A 16,638-nucleotide genomic window follows, 5' to 3' on the forward strand; every position below is an offset into this window, starting at 1 on the left:
ACTATATGTTATGTTAAATGTCAAGGTTCTGAACAAAAATCAAAAGTTGATCGCCTACAACTCGCATTACTTGCTAAAGCGTTTTGTTCACAACGTAAATATCTCGATTGTAATGAAAGGCGTTATCATTCCGTAGGTTTTAGCATTTCATCAAATATTTCAAGCTATATTTAACAAAAGGTTGTCTCGTTATACATTTAAGAACTTTGTTTGATGTACTGGGTGCAAAAGGCTCGATTTTGTGAAAGTTGTGGTTCCAACTAGATTTTTTGTGGGTCGGATTCCTTAAAACGGCCATCGAATTCTTTCACTTGGCCTGAACATTTGGTTTCACCACCGCAACATTCATGTACCATATTCCTTCTAATTTAAAGCGTTAATGGAGTCAACTCCAACACGAACAATAGTAAGTATAGAAAGTAAAACATCATTTCAATTCATGTGATGACTTCAGGTACTCAACAATCAGATACAGACATCATCGGTTCAAACATAAATTTGAAGCGCCATGACGAACATCGGAGATCAACAGATATCTTGCGATGAAGAATAAAAGTATTAAATATAGATGTGATGGGTCTTCGCCAAGACAGAACTGGTTCGACGTTTTGGATCTTGTAGAAGAAAAAAATCATAGTTTGTAATCAACAGGGGTGTATACTTACAGAAAAAAATGTTTATGAAGATATAACGATTCAAACAAGTTGATGAAACTGTTTCATGTTATATTTCAAAAAGAATTTTCCAATAACGTTACCTTTCCTCAACATATATTTAAGTAGAACATAAATGAACACATAGTCTCCTTTAATATAATTTCAACTTTTACAATTTATCAAATTAGTTAAGCTGTATTCTAACAAACATTAGTGAACCAAAAAATCATCAATGACCGTTTTTGCAGATATCTTGAAAATTGGCAACTTTCTGAGAATAAGACAACGCATACAAATGTTGAGCAAAGAATCGATTTAAAAAGCCTTATAAAATACTAAGATCATTGCACTATCATATTAACATAAACAATACACATGCAATTAACATCCTCAAATAGCAACAATTGTTCCACTAAAACATTCACTATGTTTGTTTGTATTTCTAGGGAGCGCCGCTGCACTATCAAAAACATTTTGACATTATAATGTAGATATATGTTTCTCATAAGAAATCAATGCTTAAAACTGAAGGGAAAGCCTACTAAACGAATTAAAAATTAATGCATCACAACGCAAGAACTTATTCAAATAAAGCAAACACTAGATAAATTGCGAAGCAAGCTATAATGGATAATGGATATATTTTAAGGCAAAAAACTTTGCAGAATGAAAATAATGACACAAAAATATTTTGCAAAACTGGCGAAAAACATGCATCAAAAAGAGTATTCTAATTAAAAGCGATAAATGATTTAGTGACAGTTGTTGAAAAAACAAAACAAAATAATTGAAATTTTAAAATTAAAATATAGCATAGACACTGACATAGACGATGGCATGAGAAACTTATTTAATAAACATTTCGAAAGTTATAGCAGCCAATGCGAAGGTCTACCTTCGATGTATGAATGCGGAAATACTTTAAACGATATGAACAAAATAAGTCCTGGTTCAGACGATCTTACTTCTGAATTTTATCAAACATTTTGAACGATATCGAGAATGTTTTAATAAGTCTCCTAGACTCTTTTCTTAATGGTCGTTTCAAAAACAGTCTATAATTTCGCTTTTTTATTAAAACCCAACAAAAGTTCATAACACTTTTTTAACTGGAGACCTATCAGCCTGCTATATAGTGATTTAAAGGTTGTCTACATTCTTTGATTATATTTGTAATTTGTTTACAATTAATGTCAAACTATATAGGAATAAAGGTCAGTTATACGGAAATTAAACGATCACTTTTCGCTGATAATGCTACTTATTTTAACGATGGTTCAGAAAGAATCTTTCGAATTCTTGATTTAAGCTTTAGAATCCTTTTTAAATGTTCCGGTCTTAACCTAAACACAAATAAATCTATAATTCTTAGAGTGCTGGATGTGCAACGTTCGGTAATACCTTCTAAAATAATAAACATCAAATAATCGACACAAATATCAATAAAAAGTCGAGAGAATTTCATAAAAAATAAATGTAGTAATAGTATAGTTCCTGTTGTGAAAACTTATTCTTTACCAAATATAATATTTTCATTCTATGTCCTAGCAAACCCAAGCAAAATATTTGTCAAAACCATTAAGAGTTTTTTCAAATCCTTACGGGATGGTATGCCAGACAAAAAAGAGAAATATATTGAACCTAAACAATGAAAATTGCGGCTGAAAGATTACCGATATTGAATGGTTTATCTTATTCTTTCTCTTGTTGGGTGTTTTAGTAAAACGATATTTGGTCGAGAATTAAAAAAGATACATTGGAAAATCTTAAACTAAAATCGTATCGATATAATCCTATATATTTGAAAGTTAAATGGACAACAGTTTGATTAATAAACTTTTCTGAAAATGGTATATTATGAATGATTTTCTTACATCATGGAACGCATTAAAACCAAATCATGATTCGTATAGCATAAAAAAAGTCAAAACAGTGCGTTTCGATTTCATAAGATATCAACCACTCATACAATTAATTCCCGTACACACAAAGTTGTAGCTAATCAAAGATGGAATAAACACCATTGATCACACTACTCAAATGTGAAATATGTACAATTAAAGCAAACTAACACATGCTTAAACTTAACAACAGTATCGCCATTTTCTTTGAATGGACCGAAGCTCAAACGAACATATGGAATTGGTAAAGTGTTTGGTAATATATACAAATCACTCTTCCGAAATGTCGACAGTGTTTTTGATTTCGTTCACTGGAATACAAAATAGTTTTAATGTTACTAGAAAAATAAAATAAAATCTTGTTGGATAAACACCAATATCTTTAAACAATCATGGGAGGGCGATTGAATGTCCGTTATGTGCATCCCTTAAGGTCAGTGCTGGATTCGCCCCCGGTGTACCACATGCATTTAAACAGCAGTATCTCCATTCCGCATAAGCCTGAAGCACAAAATAGTTTATTAATATTTTTTTTTAATAATAATTCAGAGTTGTATCATTTGTAGACAATTAAGACAAACGGAATATTGTACCATAACTGCCTTTCCTTTTCAACGATTTGACATCTATATGAGTTGTCCGTATTGTTAAACTCCAAACCAATAACATTGGATTATAGTCAATACAATAACTCTAACCTTAAATGTTTCTTTTGAAAAACAAATATCAATGACTTCTGATCTTACTACAAAAACAACAACAAATAAATCCTATAGACAACATCAAACGACCACTATAACTTAAGAAAAAGGACAAATTATGTACTATTGTCTTAGGAAAGAAACAAACACTGCTCTCACCGTTTGGACCTGCTTGTTTTCTTTCTCTGAAAAGACAAAACAACAATTACAGTTTAGTATATATTAAGATGCTTTTGTGTAGATCATGCTGTTTTTAAGCATAAATAATAATATATGGTTTCCTTTACATAAACCGTTGAATCTGTTTGCTGCTTACGGGTGTCCGTGGGCATGATAAGAATTTCCAGCATGGCCAAATTTTTGGATCTCATTATCTGAGGTGGGAGCAAACAACATCGTTTATTGCAAATATATTTCAAAGGCCTAAATACCGGATTGAGGGATTGCTTTTTAAACAATATATTGATGGACAACCAATCCAAGTACTGTCCTTCTCGACACCAATACGATTCCTTTGCAATGTCCTTGTTTTTTTATTGCATTACAATACATGACCAATTTCCTACACCTCATCAAATACAAGCTCTTGACCGGCACAGAAATGATAAAACCCACTTACGTATGTATAACTTAACTCTAATTACGTTTTAACAGAATCATCTAGACTTTTTGATCTTACTGTAATAGTCTAAACATCGATACTCTGCGGCAACAGGTCCAAGATCGCGTTCATAGTCATATGATGTTAATAAATACCAATAGCTGTACTAATCAAAACGATACCTTTGAATAATCTTATTATAAAGAATTATATAAAAACCAAACCAATGCAAAATTCAAATGATTTGATAAAAATAGTGACAAACCCTGAAGCCGAAATACACGGTACCCTTGTTAAATAGTACAGGTATCTATTGTAAGAATTAAACTGAAAACCAGCATTTAAGCAGGAGAGTTTGTCAAATGAAAAGTAAAGAATTTCCGCAATTGCATTATCCAGAAAGAAGGTAAGCAATAAGTGTCATTCAAAACTCTCTTTGCTGTCAATTGGTAAGTAGATGCTCGCTCGCAGCCCAAAATTTAGCAAACACTTATTCATCTTGACACACTAAGTGTTTAAGGCAGTTTCCTTTTATGATCAACTCTTTCAAAGTGGCAACCAAAGTAAAGGTTCAACAAAATTTGATGGCCGCATAACGTCTGGAGGAAATGACGATTTGTTTATACTAAAGTAAGTATGGGTTATGTTTGTTATTTTGTGTGTGCTATCACATTTAATATTCATTTTCGTAAGCAACTTGTTTATTTTGCTGAGATATAAAACATTTTCTTCTTATTTTGCTCAATAAAGTGAATTCTGTAATATCTAACTTGTTTCGTTGGAGTACTCTCCCTTGACTTGAATACACAAAAATATGTGCAAGTCATTACATAAGTGGACATTTGACAAATAACGATAAATTTAAATTGAATTGAAACATAAAATAAAGAAGGAATACATATTTAGTATATAACAAATGAAATATAACGATAGGACGCTTTTCTTGTGACCTGCATCACGTATCTCGATCCAGAAGTATACGTGTTTATACACCGAACTCAAACTGATACAGGCAACCAAGAAAGAGTCCTATAATATTTCCCCTATGTTTTATGTACGTTTGGTCCTATAATTTACATATTTGCCATCAAATACGTACATAGATTCCAAATTGTGCTGGGTGACCAGGCATCAATATTTGACACTTATAGCAATGTAGCTTTTAGAAAACTAGCGTATTTGTGTGTCGGATGCCTTATTTGTGTTTGAAAATTGGTTGGTTTAAAAAGACATCAACCGCCACTGAAGATAACTTATTGTCAAGTACAAACTATAAGTGAGGTTTCATTGTCTTAAGTCAAAGGTATCACTATTCTTATATCTATGTGCAAGCAAAGTTAATTGACAATCTTTACTCTAATGTTGACCTCAAAACTACGGATTAAGAGAACAGCTGAGGTCATCTAGTTGTCAAGGGAATTCACACGACTAATGTGTTATGGCTATATGTGGAACTCAGTTATTGTGGGGACATGACATGGGCTACTGACCGACCGACAAACTGACCTACTGACATTTACAATCTAATATTTGCACCTCATACATGTAAATTGAAAAATTATTAATCTGTTAAATTGTTAGTAATTGTTTGTTATGTGTCAACAGGCCACGAAAAACTTAAAGTAACAGGTTGGAAAGTGTTAATTTATGATATGTTAAATGAAGTGTTTTCATTAGCGTTTCAATTTCACGCGTTGTTTTGTTGTAGTATGAAAACTTGTTTCCGGTTACGGTCGGGTCGATCTATGTACATATTGGATGAGTACGAATAACTGTAAGGTAATTTTAATTGAATTGAAGTTATATTTCAACAATTCTGGAAAGAAATAATGAACAATTGGTTTAAATATATATGTAATGAATGGCGTGATTGATGTCATCGGGGATATGATCGCAGTTAGGATGATTAAAGTACCCGTGAAGCCTTTTTAATTCATTAATTTTAACCAGCCCAACTCATTCAAACCTTAGTAATGCCATAAATACCGCAATTTATTTGGATTTCCTGAAACATATATGCCCCAACTTCTTCAAAGGGCCATGAACATTGAAATATATCGCTTATGATAATAATACATATTTTGATTATCGCCATAGAAACTTTGCTTAGCAACACTTCATTTTGTAATCTGTTGAAGTTGTTAAATGCCTTTTGTCTTAGTGTCTCTTTGGTCTTGCTCCTTGTGCCTTTAAACATGGCAGTTGCTAATTTTGAGGCTACCGATCGACACATGTATACGAGCCTTTCAGTTTAAGATAATCAACAGAATTATACCAACAAATAAATATCTATTTAAATGCAAATTATCCAATTCTAGTTTATGCAACTTGTGTTCCAGCTTTGAGGAAACAATAAACCACATGTTCTGGGAGTGTTATATCATACAATACCGGTGGAATGACTTGAAACGCTTTCTCCACTCAAAAAATATTAAAACTGAACTAAATTAAAAAAATGTTTCGTTAGGAATAAACGTTGAAAGAAATTATAGCTGCATTAACTACATAGTAATACTTCTAAAATACTACATTTTCTATTCAAAAAACAGAGAAACAATTCCTTACTTCCGAAATTTTGAAAAATACTTATATATTTTAATCAATATTGAACGTGAAATAGCTATTATGAAAGATAAACTAAAAGCCCATTTGCAAAAAATGGGCTTTTCTTTTATAATCATCACATATAAAATATTTTAGAAAGGCAGTTTGTCTCTTTTGTTTCTATTTAAATCGTTTTATGGGCATTTTCTTTCTCTTTTTTTTCTTTTTTTCGCCCAATACCCCCCTTTTTTCTATATCAGAAAATCGCAAAACAATTGGTTTCTTCATATGAAAGATACCTTTTTATATACGTGTCAAATATTTTCTATGTATAGCTGTAAAAAGTGCTTTTTGTATACGTTTGTATAAAAAAATGAGGCTACCGGACTTGTCACTGAAGTTTCCTATCTCATTTACAAAATGTTTCACTGTCTCGACAATGCTTGTTTTAAACTTATGTTTCTCACGTTTTCATTAATGCGTATGGTTAAAATAACAGATACACTCAAAATTGATTAAGAAAGAAAATCTTCGTTATGAACATACATACACGTTCACACATTCCTTTCTTTGTTGCTGTCCGATATTGTCTGAGACATACACCAATAACCGCCCCAGCCAATACCACTGTTCCCAATATGCTTGCCGCAATAACACTCGGGCTAATGCTAGTGTCTGCATCATTCACTACAAATATCAGAAATTCGTATCAGTGTAAATGTTACACTTAATGAAGGAAAACACATATATTGGAGAGTTAAAACGGGTTTTATTATTTATATGCGGAATTGTAAACCATCAGATTTTTATTTTAAATTTAAGGTCGAAAAACATGTTCCTTATTCTCATCACGACAAAAAGGATCTTAAATCAAGAAATTGTAAGAACATTATTGTTTAAATGATCTGTTATCTGTTGAAGTATTTATTAATACCGCAATGCAAGAACATGGGCTTGTCTTAAATGTAGATAACCATGAGTTAAATATGATTGGGAATAGTAACGTTTTCTTCCCTTTGATTTGTAATGCATATTTGTATATTTGCTAATGAAAATAAATAAAAATTCTTTTAATATTGTACCTTTAAAATAGATCCATAACGAAGAGGCATTTCTGCAGTTTGCTGCTAACTTTCCACTGACCTCTACCTTATGTATGTCAGTACCTCTGATCATTACTTTAAAACCGGGCCTGATGAACTGTTTGATCAAAAGTTGACACATCCCACTTCCAGTCAGCAACGGTGCATACAGGTTAGAATCATTGTTGTTGTAGAGGTGAGATTCATTGTGTATCGGAACATAGATAGCAATTAGTCTATCATTTACCAAAACATCCATGATTTGATTTAATTGTTGTGTTGTCCATCTAAATACGGCTTCACTTTTTTCGTTCACTTCTACAAGACACGATTCATCTCCTTTGCCTTTGTCATGGTCAGAGTATTGAGCACTCACTTTTGAATCAGAAACACACTTATATCCAAATTTTACGTTTGCTATGACACATTCACCTGTTTCACATGGGTCATATTCACAAGCATTGTATTGATCAATGCCTACCAACATTTCCGCTTCAAAGTTCACCATGTCACCGTGAATTTTCATTTTGACAACCACACCTATATCAAAGAAACAAATCTCGGTATAAAACTACTGAAACGACAGTACATGGCCACTTTTTTTTAAACCAAATTGTGATTTTCAACAAAATAATACATCGGTAAACAAACCCAACCATCCCCATGTTTGTTTTGGGTCTTGGGTAACTGCCACTCCTTAAGTTATGACCATCCATCCAATTGAGTATTCCAAGCAAACGTTATACCAATATTTACCATTACTTGATATGCCCCTTATTACCACTGCATCCTGTTTTAATGCCAAACTATAAAACAAGCCATACCTTTAAATCCTTTCCCAAAGATTGCAACGTTGTCGTCCGGGTGATTTCCAACGAACAGATTTCCAGTCAGGTTTTGTGACATTTCAACGCCCAGAGCCTCACTTGCGATCAGGTAGGTATTATTGTCTACATAAATTGTACCTGAATACAACACATATTTTGGATTTCTTCAATGACATAAATCAATAAACTTTTATCCCATTAATAAAAACTATTTTGTATGAACAAACTGTTTATTTAACCTGTAGTTTCATATGATAGTATGTACATCTACAACTCGCGATTTATGATTACTCAGATATACAGTAGTATATTTTGTTTTACCTAAACTGAAGGAATGGTTTACCTAAATCTTTGGTTATGACAAGATTAAAGGAATGCCATGCATATGGTTCCAGCACTCTTCCAATTTTCATATGAGAAAGTTGAATTTCAGAAACATAATATTTTAGCACAGGATATCCTTCTTCCAGACCAAATGACAATGTAAAACTTTTACCATCTTCCATACCCTGATAAAGCAACAGTATGCCTGAAATGCATTCAATGAAATAGGATATTACGTACGTGACAGTTGTGTTTATGCGAATGTGTTTTTAACTATAAGCTGTAATAATTGTTTCAAACAATTACCAAACTATAACAAAAATAACATATATGAAATGAGTATATATATGTATTACGCTTGCTTCAAACATTGTTTTGTTTCCTTCACAAAAACACGATCCGATACATTTGCGATTCCTTGGGTAATATGTATGTGCTTCATAGGGTAATTAACATAAATGTTTTGTCATTTTGAAGCAAATGATATATCACTTACAATTATTTACTTCCGGCAAAAATATGACGCCGACTTCTAAGCTTGAGTATTCATTTTGCAGTGATAACAGTATGTAAGATATTGGGTCTTGTGTGAACCTTGGCACGAGTGGTGATACGACTTATCTACTTTTCGAATCCTCATAATCGTCAACATGGCAAACGTATGTTCCAGTGTCATTTGGGTATACACGACTGATGACCAAATCTCCGGAAGCCACACTGCAGGTTCTATAAATACAATGAGGTACATTTTAAGTGTGAAACGCTCCGAAATGAAAACACAATCTGTTATAAGTAAAGTTATATTGAACAGAAAATTAAATAGGAACATCGGTTACAAGCAGGGAAAAAACCTGATATTCTTTGAGCGCATTTAAGAGAACTATTTTGAGCAATTATAATAGCTAGTTTTGGGAAATGTGCAAGATTTAATTGATTGTCAAACCTTCAGAAGAACAAAGTCTTATAAATGTAAAACAGATAAAATGCACATACTCAAATAATGTAAAAATAATCAACGAAAGAACACGAATTTTGATAATATTTCTGAAATGCAATCGAGCAAGTCATCGTTTTCGCTTTGCTAATATTAAAATGCGATGTTTAATCGTGTAATTATATAATTTATGTTTCACAAATGTAACAATTGTCATAAACATAAAACTAAAACTATTTTATCAAACCTGGGCATCGGTCCATCCTCTTTATACCAGGACTTTTCACCTTGACGAATTTCATGCTGATTACATGGAATTGTTACACTTTCCCAAGGTACAGCATTCACAACCAGTGGTAGGGTCTCCAAAATACGGCCTGAATCAAAAGAGGAACGTTAAAAATATTTAAGGAAGAAACTGATAAATTTTAGAGCTTATTTTGTAAATACACGTTGGTGGAATAACACGAAAATTGTTCAAAAACATTCCTTCGGGTCATACCGTTAAAGATTTGAAAAAAAAGTGAAATCGAAAATGCTTTAAAAGCTATACATGTGTCCAGTATGCATGCTCGATAAGCATCCAGAATGGTATTTTGTGCTGAATTTTACAATATTGAGATTTTCCATCAATCTTAAAATGTTGATCTATTTCCGTTTAAACCTCATATGAAGATATATCTCATTGGGAAGAAGCTTGGTGAAAGGATAATAACTATGTGTGCAGTATTTTTGAGTAATTGCCCTTAAGTTTGTTATTTTCAATAGTTATTTTTTGTCCGGAGCAACTTGAACATACTTTGAGGTATTGACTTAAAACGTTATATACATATATACAACAGTAAGGAAAAGTAAATTGCACATGAACCATAACTCTGGCTGCAGTATGTTTTGATTTATTGTCCTTTGCTAATTTTCATTCTTATTTTATAATTTATATTTTATTTGAAACTTCACATACAGATATTTCTCATTTAGGAAAAGTGAAGTGCACATAAATCACTACTCTTTGTAATGTTCTTTAGTTATTCTATTTTGTTAAATTGTAATCGTTTATCGAAAGATAAAGTTAAGGCTGTTTTGAATTCGGCGGGGAATATGACACTCTGTGACTGCTCTTGTTATATATAAACCAAATTATTCCATCCATAACTTTATATGTGTTTGAGGTATTGACTTCAAATGTGCAACATAAAATTTGTTTTGTAAGAGGTCAAATACATTCAAAACTGTGGCAAGTTTGTTAAGACTAAAAGAACAAGTGCATGCTATAATGCCCAGATGTAATAGTCCTTATTTTTATATAGTAGGATCATCAACTTAATTGTCTCATCGACAAGGGAATGCGATGATCATGTATAACTCCCAGTGATACTTCTTATTACAAGACGGTGGTGAAGTGGGATGTAAATCACATGCAATGATAGCTCTAGGTATAATTTGTTGATGCCATAATTAACAAATTCTCAATCTGTTTCTTTAAGTCTTCAAATGTCTGGATTTGACTTCGATTTTTTTTCTCATTCCACTTATGGCAGTTAAACACAATTTAAGTCGTGTTGAAGTCACGGCGGGGTCAGGCCATAATGAAACAAATGGGTGCGGGCAGACCTTGATAAACACAAATGAACAAATATTTTACAAGACGGTGGTGTAGTAGGGTATAAATCACATCCAATGCACCAGTAACGGAACATTGTTAATTTTCTGTCACACAAGGCATATTCTATCATAAATAGGACGGTATTTATTTTCGATTTACGCAATGTGTATTTGTTTCACTATAAAGTTAAGACGATCTCGTCTAACAGGGATTAACCACCACAGATGGACACACAATGAGTCATGCATAAACTTGATGTGACGTTTGTGTTACCATGGTTACTATGTTTGCGTTGAGGAAATGTTCTGTTCAGACTAGTGTGCTTTTGTAAATACACCCAATAAGAAACGAGGACCGTTACATTCATGTACTTGAAAAAACACATCTTATCACTTTTTCGATAAACTTACTGGAGGCTTGAACATTAAAAGTAGTTTGTCGAATTTAATATAATATAATATGCATTAGCAAAAAACAAAATATTTCTTACCTCAACCTCAAGCTCTATATCGGCTTTTACCATTTGTACCATTTTCTCTTTAGTTGATAATGCTTTGCTTATGGTATATACGTTGTTTATTCTGAAAAATAAAGATAAAAATTAAAATAAATTCAGTGAGAGTAATATATGTTTTAAATATTTAAACAATGCTTAAATCAATTGTCAAAAAATAGGTTCTTCGACGATATTGATACAGTTGAGTAAAATTACTAGCTGTAATTACAACGCAAATTCCATTTCAGATTGATTAACATTAAAGAACCCACAGTTATGTATTTTAAACCCGCAACAAAATGAAACATTAAAGATGCAAACGCTAAGGCCATACTATTTACCTTGTCTTCTGATACAATCTGTTTATAGATAAAGAAAAGGGCTTATAAACTATCAGGGTCGTATGACACAACCGGCTAAACCATGTTTCTCAAATTCCATATACAAATAGGATATAATTAATAAAAAGTAAGCACTTGAGCGTGAAGGAAAATGCATACTTCTATTCGCAATGATCAAACAGACCCCCTGTAGTCACTCAACAATGCATTTGTATATTTAGACTTTCTCATAATATTACTGATCAGAAAATCTATTTAGAACAAAACCATTAAAATAATAACATATAAAGTTATTTAGTGAGTGATTTGTGTATGTACTGTATATATCGCAGTATATAAAAGCATTTATTACATTAGGAACATGTAAATAACAGTCAATTGTTTTATTCGCTCTGACAAAGCACAAACTATCGTAGTCGGAATAGTTTTGATGAATATACTGAATTATTTTGTTGCACAGCATTCTTATTAAGTTTTTTTACTTCGTAACCGATTAAGGGACAAGGTATTGCCAATAGTTAGTGTACGCGCTTATTTGTGCATCAATGAAAATAAGTACTATTTAAACTTCCGCCTTTTCATTAAATGTTTTGTTGATGAACATATTATGTTTAATGAATTCAGTGATACAAGTTTCCATACTAAATGTAAGTGATAAAAGTATGAGAGCATGGTGAGGGATGATTCAACGACCAAACTGTCTTTGTCATAATTTAAAGGGCAATAACACTTATTTGAAAATGGCTACTCAGTATTACACTTGGATTTTTATTTTCTAACGCATGGTAGTGAATAGAATCATACTAACATCATCACAGAACATTGCCTACTTGTTTATCTTCATTGGTTTTGAAACTGTTGAAAATAACTGAGATTAAAGGTTTTGAAACTGAATGGTTCCTCATGATTTGCTTAACATGCTTGATCTACTTGATCTATTCTGTATTGTGTTTTAATGTCACCGCATTTAATGTTCGAAATAAGATTTTGTCCAATTGAAAGAAGCATTTTTTAAATCTGCCGTTCATTAATTTGGTAAAGCAACCGTTAGCTTATATTGAATTTAAAACGATGAGTTTGTACATTTTAACAGAAGCTAGATCAGTAGAGTAAAGTAAAGTATAATCTCATACACTAAGGTGTTCAGTATTAATTCACTGATCGATGGTTAATTTGCGACTGCCTAATCTCGCATTAGACTATGTAGTATGGTAGATACATACTAGATATCTCGCATTAAACCATTTTCGGTACATTTGTACTAAAAGCTATGTATTTTACCATTTATTTTTGTACATTTATAATATTAACCTCGCATTTAACTATTTATATCGGTACATACATACTATTTTCCTCGCATCAAACCATTTATATTGGTACATACATACCTTTACCCTCGCATTTTACTATTCATTTAGGGAAACACATATTTATAACCTCGCATTAAACCATTCCTGTTTGGTAAAAACTAATGGCTTTAGATATTTACTTATATGTCAATTAAAAAAAATAACATCAGATTAAATTGAGGTTTTACTGAATGTGTTTTGTTGTTCTTTCGGCATAATTGTTACAGATGAGTAAATTTAAAAAACGCATCTAAAACTCAAACCTTATTGCAATTGTATTAACATCAATACTTAAGGGACTCGCTCATTAATTTCGAGGAAATGTATCTAAAAGCACTTATATAAATTATTTCACTCTTTGATACCGAAATTGCAGTAAAAATAGAATTAAAGTATCAAAATAAAATGCACTCAGAAGCGAATCCACGCCGCTACAGTCAAGATTTATTTTAAGAAAACTGTACCATATCCACTTACCCGCAGGGACTCATACGAAGCTGTCGGATATTTTAACCATTATTTAATACATTGATAGCATCAAGTGATAAAGTGATAATCAACCCATCCCGCTACAGCATTTTTTGCTAAATGATGGACTTCAAAGACAATATTTGAGCATATATCAACATTTGTTCAAACGTTTTAGTCGTCAGAATCCAAGTTTTAACTCAAAATGGTTTGCCACACTTTATTTCGTAAATAGTCCCATAAAAGTCTAAACCCCGCTTCAGTTGTTATTCATTATATTGTTATTGCTCGACCAAAACTGAACAAGATTTTAAACGTGGAGTTAATAGCATACCTGATAACGAGAAACGTAAAAAGAGGTATCTGAATGCAAATTATTGTATTGATGATAGCGCTAACGTACGGTAATTTGATAGGAAATACCTGGTATTAAACAAAACTTATAATGTTTTCTGATTTGTTTTTAATCGCAAGGTTTTGAAATCAGTTTATCTTGCTTTTTGTGCATGGATAAACTATATGTTCAGTTCAACCCATTTCATAACTTCCTTTTACCAGCAATACTAGTAGCATGACTTTACACAATTGCGGACTCTATCTATTGACCTTTGACTCTTATTTCGCAGCACTTATAATATGTGTACATTTGCCATTTTTAGTTACTGGAATTAAACGTTTGGAATTCTTTAGGTCCCTGCTCTTCCTCTTAAAAACTTTAATGTATTTATTTAATGAAAAAGCCTTTTGTCGATACCCTATAGAGCCCATCGAGGTTGAATGCCTTGGGAAATGTACAAATTAACCCAGTTATAGTTACACTTAAACTGTTTATCTTCAACATCTTTATACAATCGCTTAACATTTGTTTTAACAGTTAAATTGCTGATTTATAAATGAAATTAAAAGCTGTATGTAAATGTACCTTATCACCAGTTTTAAACAAATGAAAAACTTTGCTAATCCATACATTTAATCACTTTTGCACACTCTTCTAACTTAAGTCCTGTATTTAAGATCGGCCAAGCGTGAAGGACAGCAAAAATCTAAAAATAACAATTATGCTTCATAAGGCTGTCTGGAGAGAGAATATGTCACGTTTTGTTTATTCCATACAATAAAAATAGCTTAGGCGCAAACAAATATATACATACAAACGTTCAACTAACACTTAAAGTCACAAAAACTGCAGACACAATATCCTTCAATGAAAACACATCAAAACTGAAAATGAGGCTACAATCAATAAGGTATACTCATCCATAACCACCATTTTTCTATTACACTAAATGGTGCAAGCAAACCTTGTTGGAACTTTATTAATTGATGTTTTAATTATACTGTCTTTTTTGCCATTTCGTTAACAAAAGCATGAGAACATTTCTTTGGTTTAGTTGTGTGTGTGTGAAATATGACTGTTAATTGAATCTGCCATTTTATGAATGAAAGTCACGTGATTTTAATTTACGTGATGGAATTCTAGCCTTGATACGCTTAGTCACTTTAGGCGATTGTTTGTAACATTTTGTCAACGTAAACCATTCGACTATACAATTATTTTCTAGCGATATATTTTCTTTTTTGTTAAATAAATAGTTTAAAAAACGATGTAAAGGGAAATATTGCTTTTATAATAGTGTATAGTGTATTGTTGATTTAAAGGTCATAAATAAATTTATTGCACTCCGAGTTGTATTCTTGATAAGATTGAATGATAATGCTGGCAAACAATGTTTTACGTATAATTATAGTTTTTACTATCAAAATCCATGAGAAACATATCATATCGAAGTCGTCCTGATGCTTTTTAGAGTGAATTCCAATGTTGAGCACATGGAATCGCTGCATACTTATAAGCCGTTTTCAATGGGATCTGTGGTGACACGAAATTTCCACACTGGTTAAAGGTATCATTCAGTTTTATTCTTCTTGTACCATAAGTACCTCGAAGGCAGGTTATTGTCATGATACTAGTTAGGAAGGAAAGGTTGCCTTCTAAACCAATGTAAACAGGAGAATCTGAGTTCCTACGCTTTTTTGAAAGGTGCCAAATGTTTTCAAACTTTATGAATGGAATTCAATATGCACTTTTGTGTATCGGTAACATTATCTACTATATTTGGATACCGTATTTACGTTGTAAATTTCCCACGCTGGGTATCATGATATGCGCATGGTGAAGTTCAATGAGTGTAGTCCTTTATGTTAAACAAGACTATGGTAAACGTTAAAGGTCAGATATTGTCTATATACCGGTTGGTTAAGTACCTGAAAACTCCTTAAACGAGCGAATTTTAAACCAGCCATATAAAGATAACACTATCGATGTTTTAACATGATTATTATAAGACCTTAGATAATGATAGCAAAGAAGGATAAATCTAATATGACAGAAATAATACAGCAAACTGTTTTTATCTTTCGTACTTTTTTCGATATTTGTATTTTTACTAGTTCAGGGTTTGAGAAATAATTGGTACACAGTATGTCGAATTTCGATAATATTAATTCCGCACAGGAATTCCCATCTACAGTACAAAATAAATGTGTAAACATGAATGTCAAGTAAAAGCACCCTTGTTATTGTTGTTCCATATACAAAATGAAACCTTTTGTCGTAAAAAGGTTTGCTAATTGGCTTAACTAGTGGTTATTTTTACCCTTTTCTTTGGAATAATACAGGATTCCATTAAATAAAGGTATTGAATTTTGTTTAAAACTGAACTACATTGTGTTCCAACACTAAGCTGTTTCACTTATTAGCTGTCGGTGACCAGAGAAAACAAGTCCATAACACACACTCGTTCAATCCAA

At 32.1% G+C, this 16,638-nt stretch overlaps 1 protein-coding gene across 5 annotated transcripts; it reads right to left on the reverse strand.

Moving 5' to 3' along the window:
- Window positions 1–727: 727 nt before the first annotated feature.
- On the reverse strand, window positions 728–15,070 carry LOC128238873 (uncharacterized). 5 transcript variants are annotated; one of them, XM_052955171.1, is made up of 10 exons: window positions 14,994–15,070; window positions 11,664–11,754; window positions 9,818–9,947; window positions 9,231–9,362; window positions 8,656–8,841; window positions 8,310–8,450; window positions 7,486–8,025; window positions 6,954–7,090; window positions 3,418–3,443; window positions 728–3,058 (listed from the first exon to the last, which is right to left on the reverse strand). In XM_052955171.1, exons 3-10 carry the CDS (start codon window positions 9,870–9,872, stop codon window positions 3,028–3,030), a joined length of 1,248 nt encoding a protein of 415 aa, XP_052811131.1. In that variant the 5' UTR covers window positions 9,873–9,947; window positions 11,664–11,754; window positions 14,994–15,070; the 3' UTR covers window positions 728–3,027. The 5 variants fall into 5 exon arrangements, with proteins under 5 accessions (XP_052811131.1, XP_052811130.1, XP_052811128.1 ...); XM_052955170.1 differs by having other exon boundaries at window positions 14,979–15,048; XM_052955168.1 differs by lacking the exon at window positions 14,994–15,070 and adding an exon at window positions 14,750–14,843.
- Window positions 15,071–16,638: the final 1,568 nt, after the last annotated feature.

Source organism: Mya arenaria, chromosome 6 (genome assembly GCF_026914265.1).
Source record: "Mya arenaria isolate MELC-2E11 chromosome 6, ASM2691426v1".
In the NCBI taxonomy this organism is placed as follows: Eukaryota; Metazoa; Mollusca; class Bivalvia; order Myida; family Myidae; genus Mya; species Mya arenaria.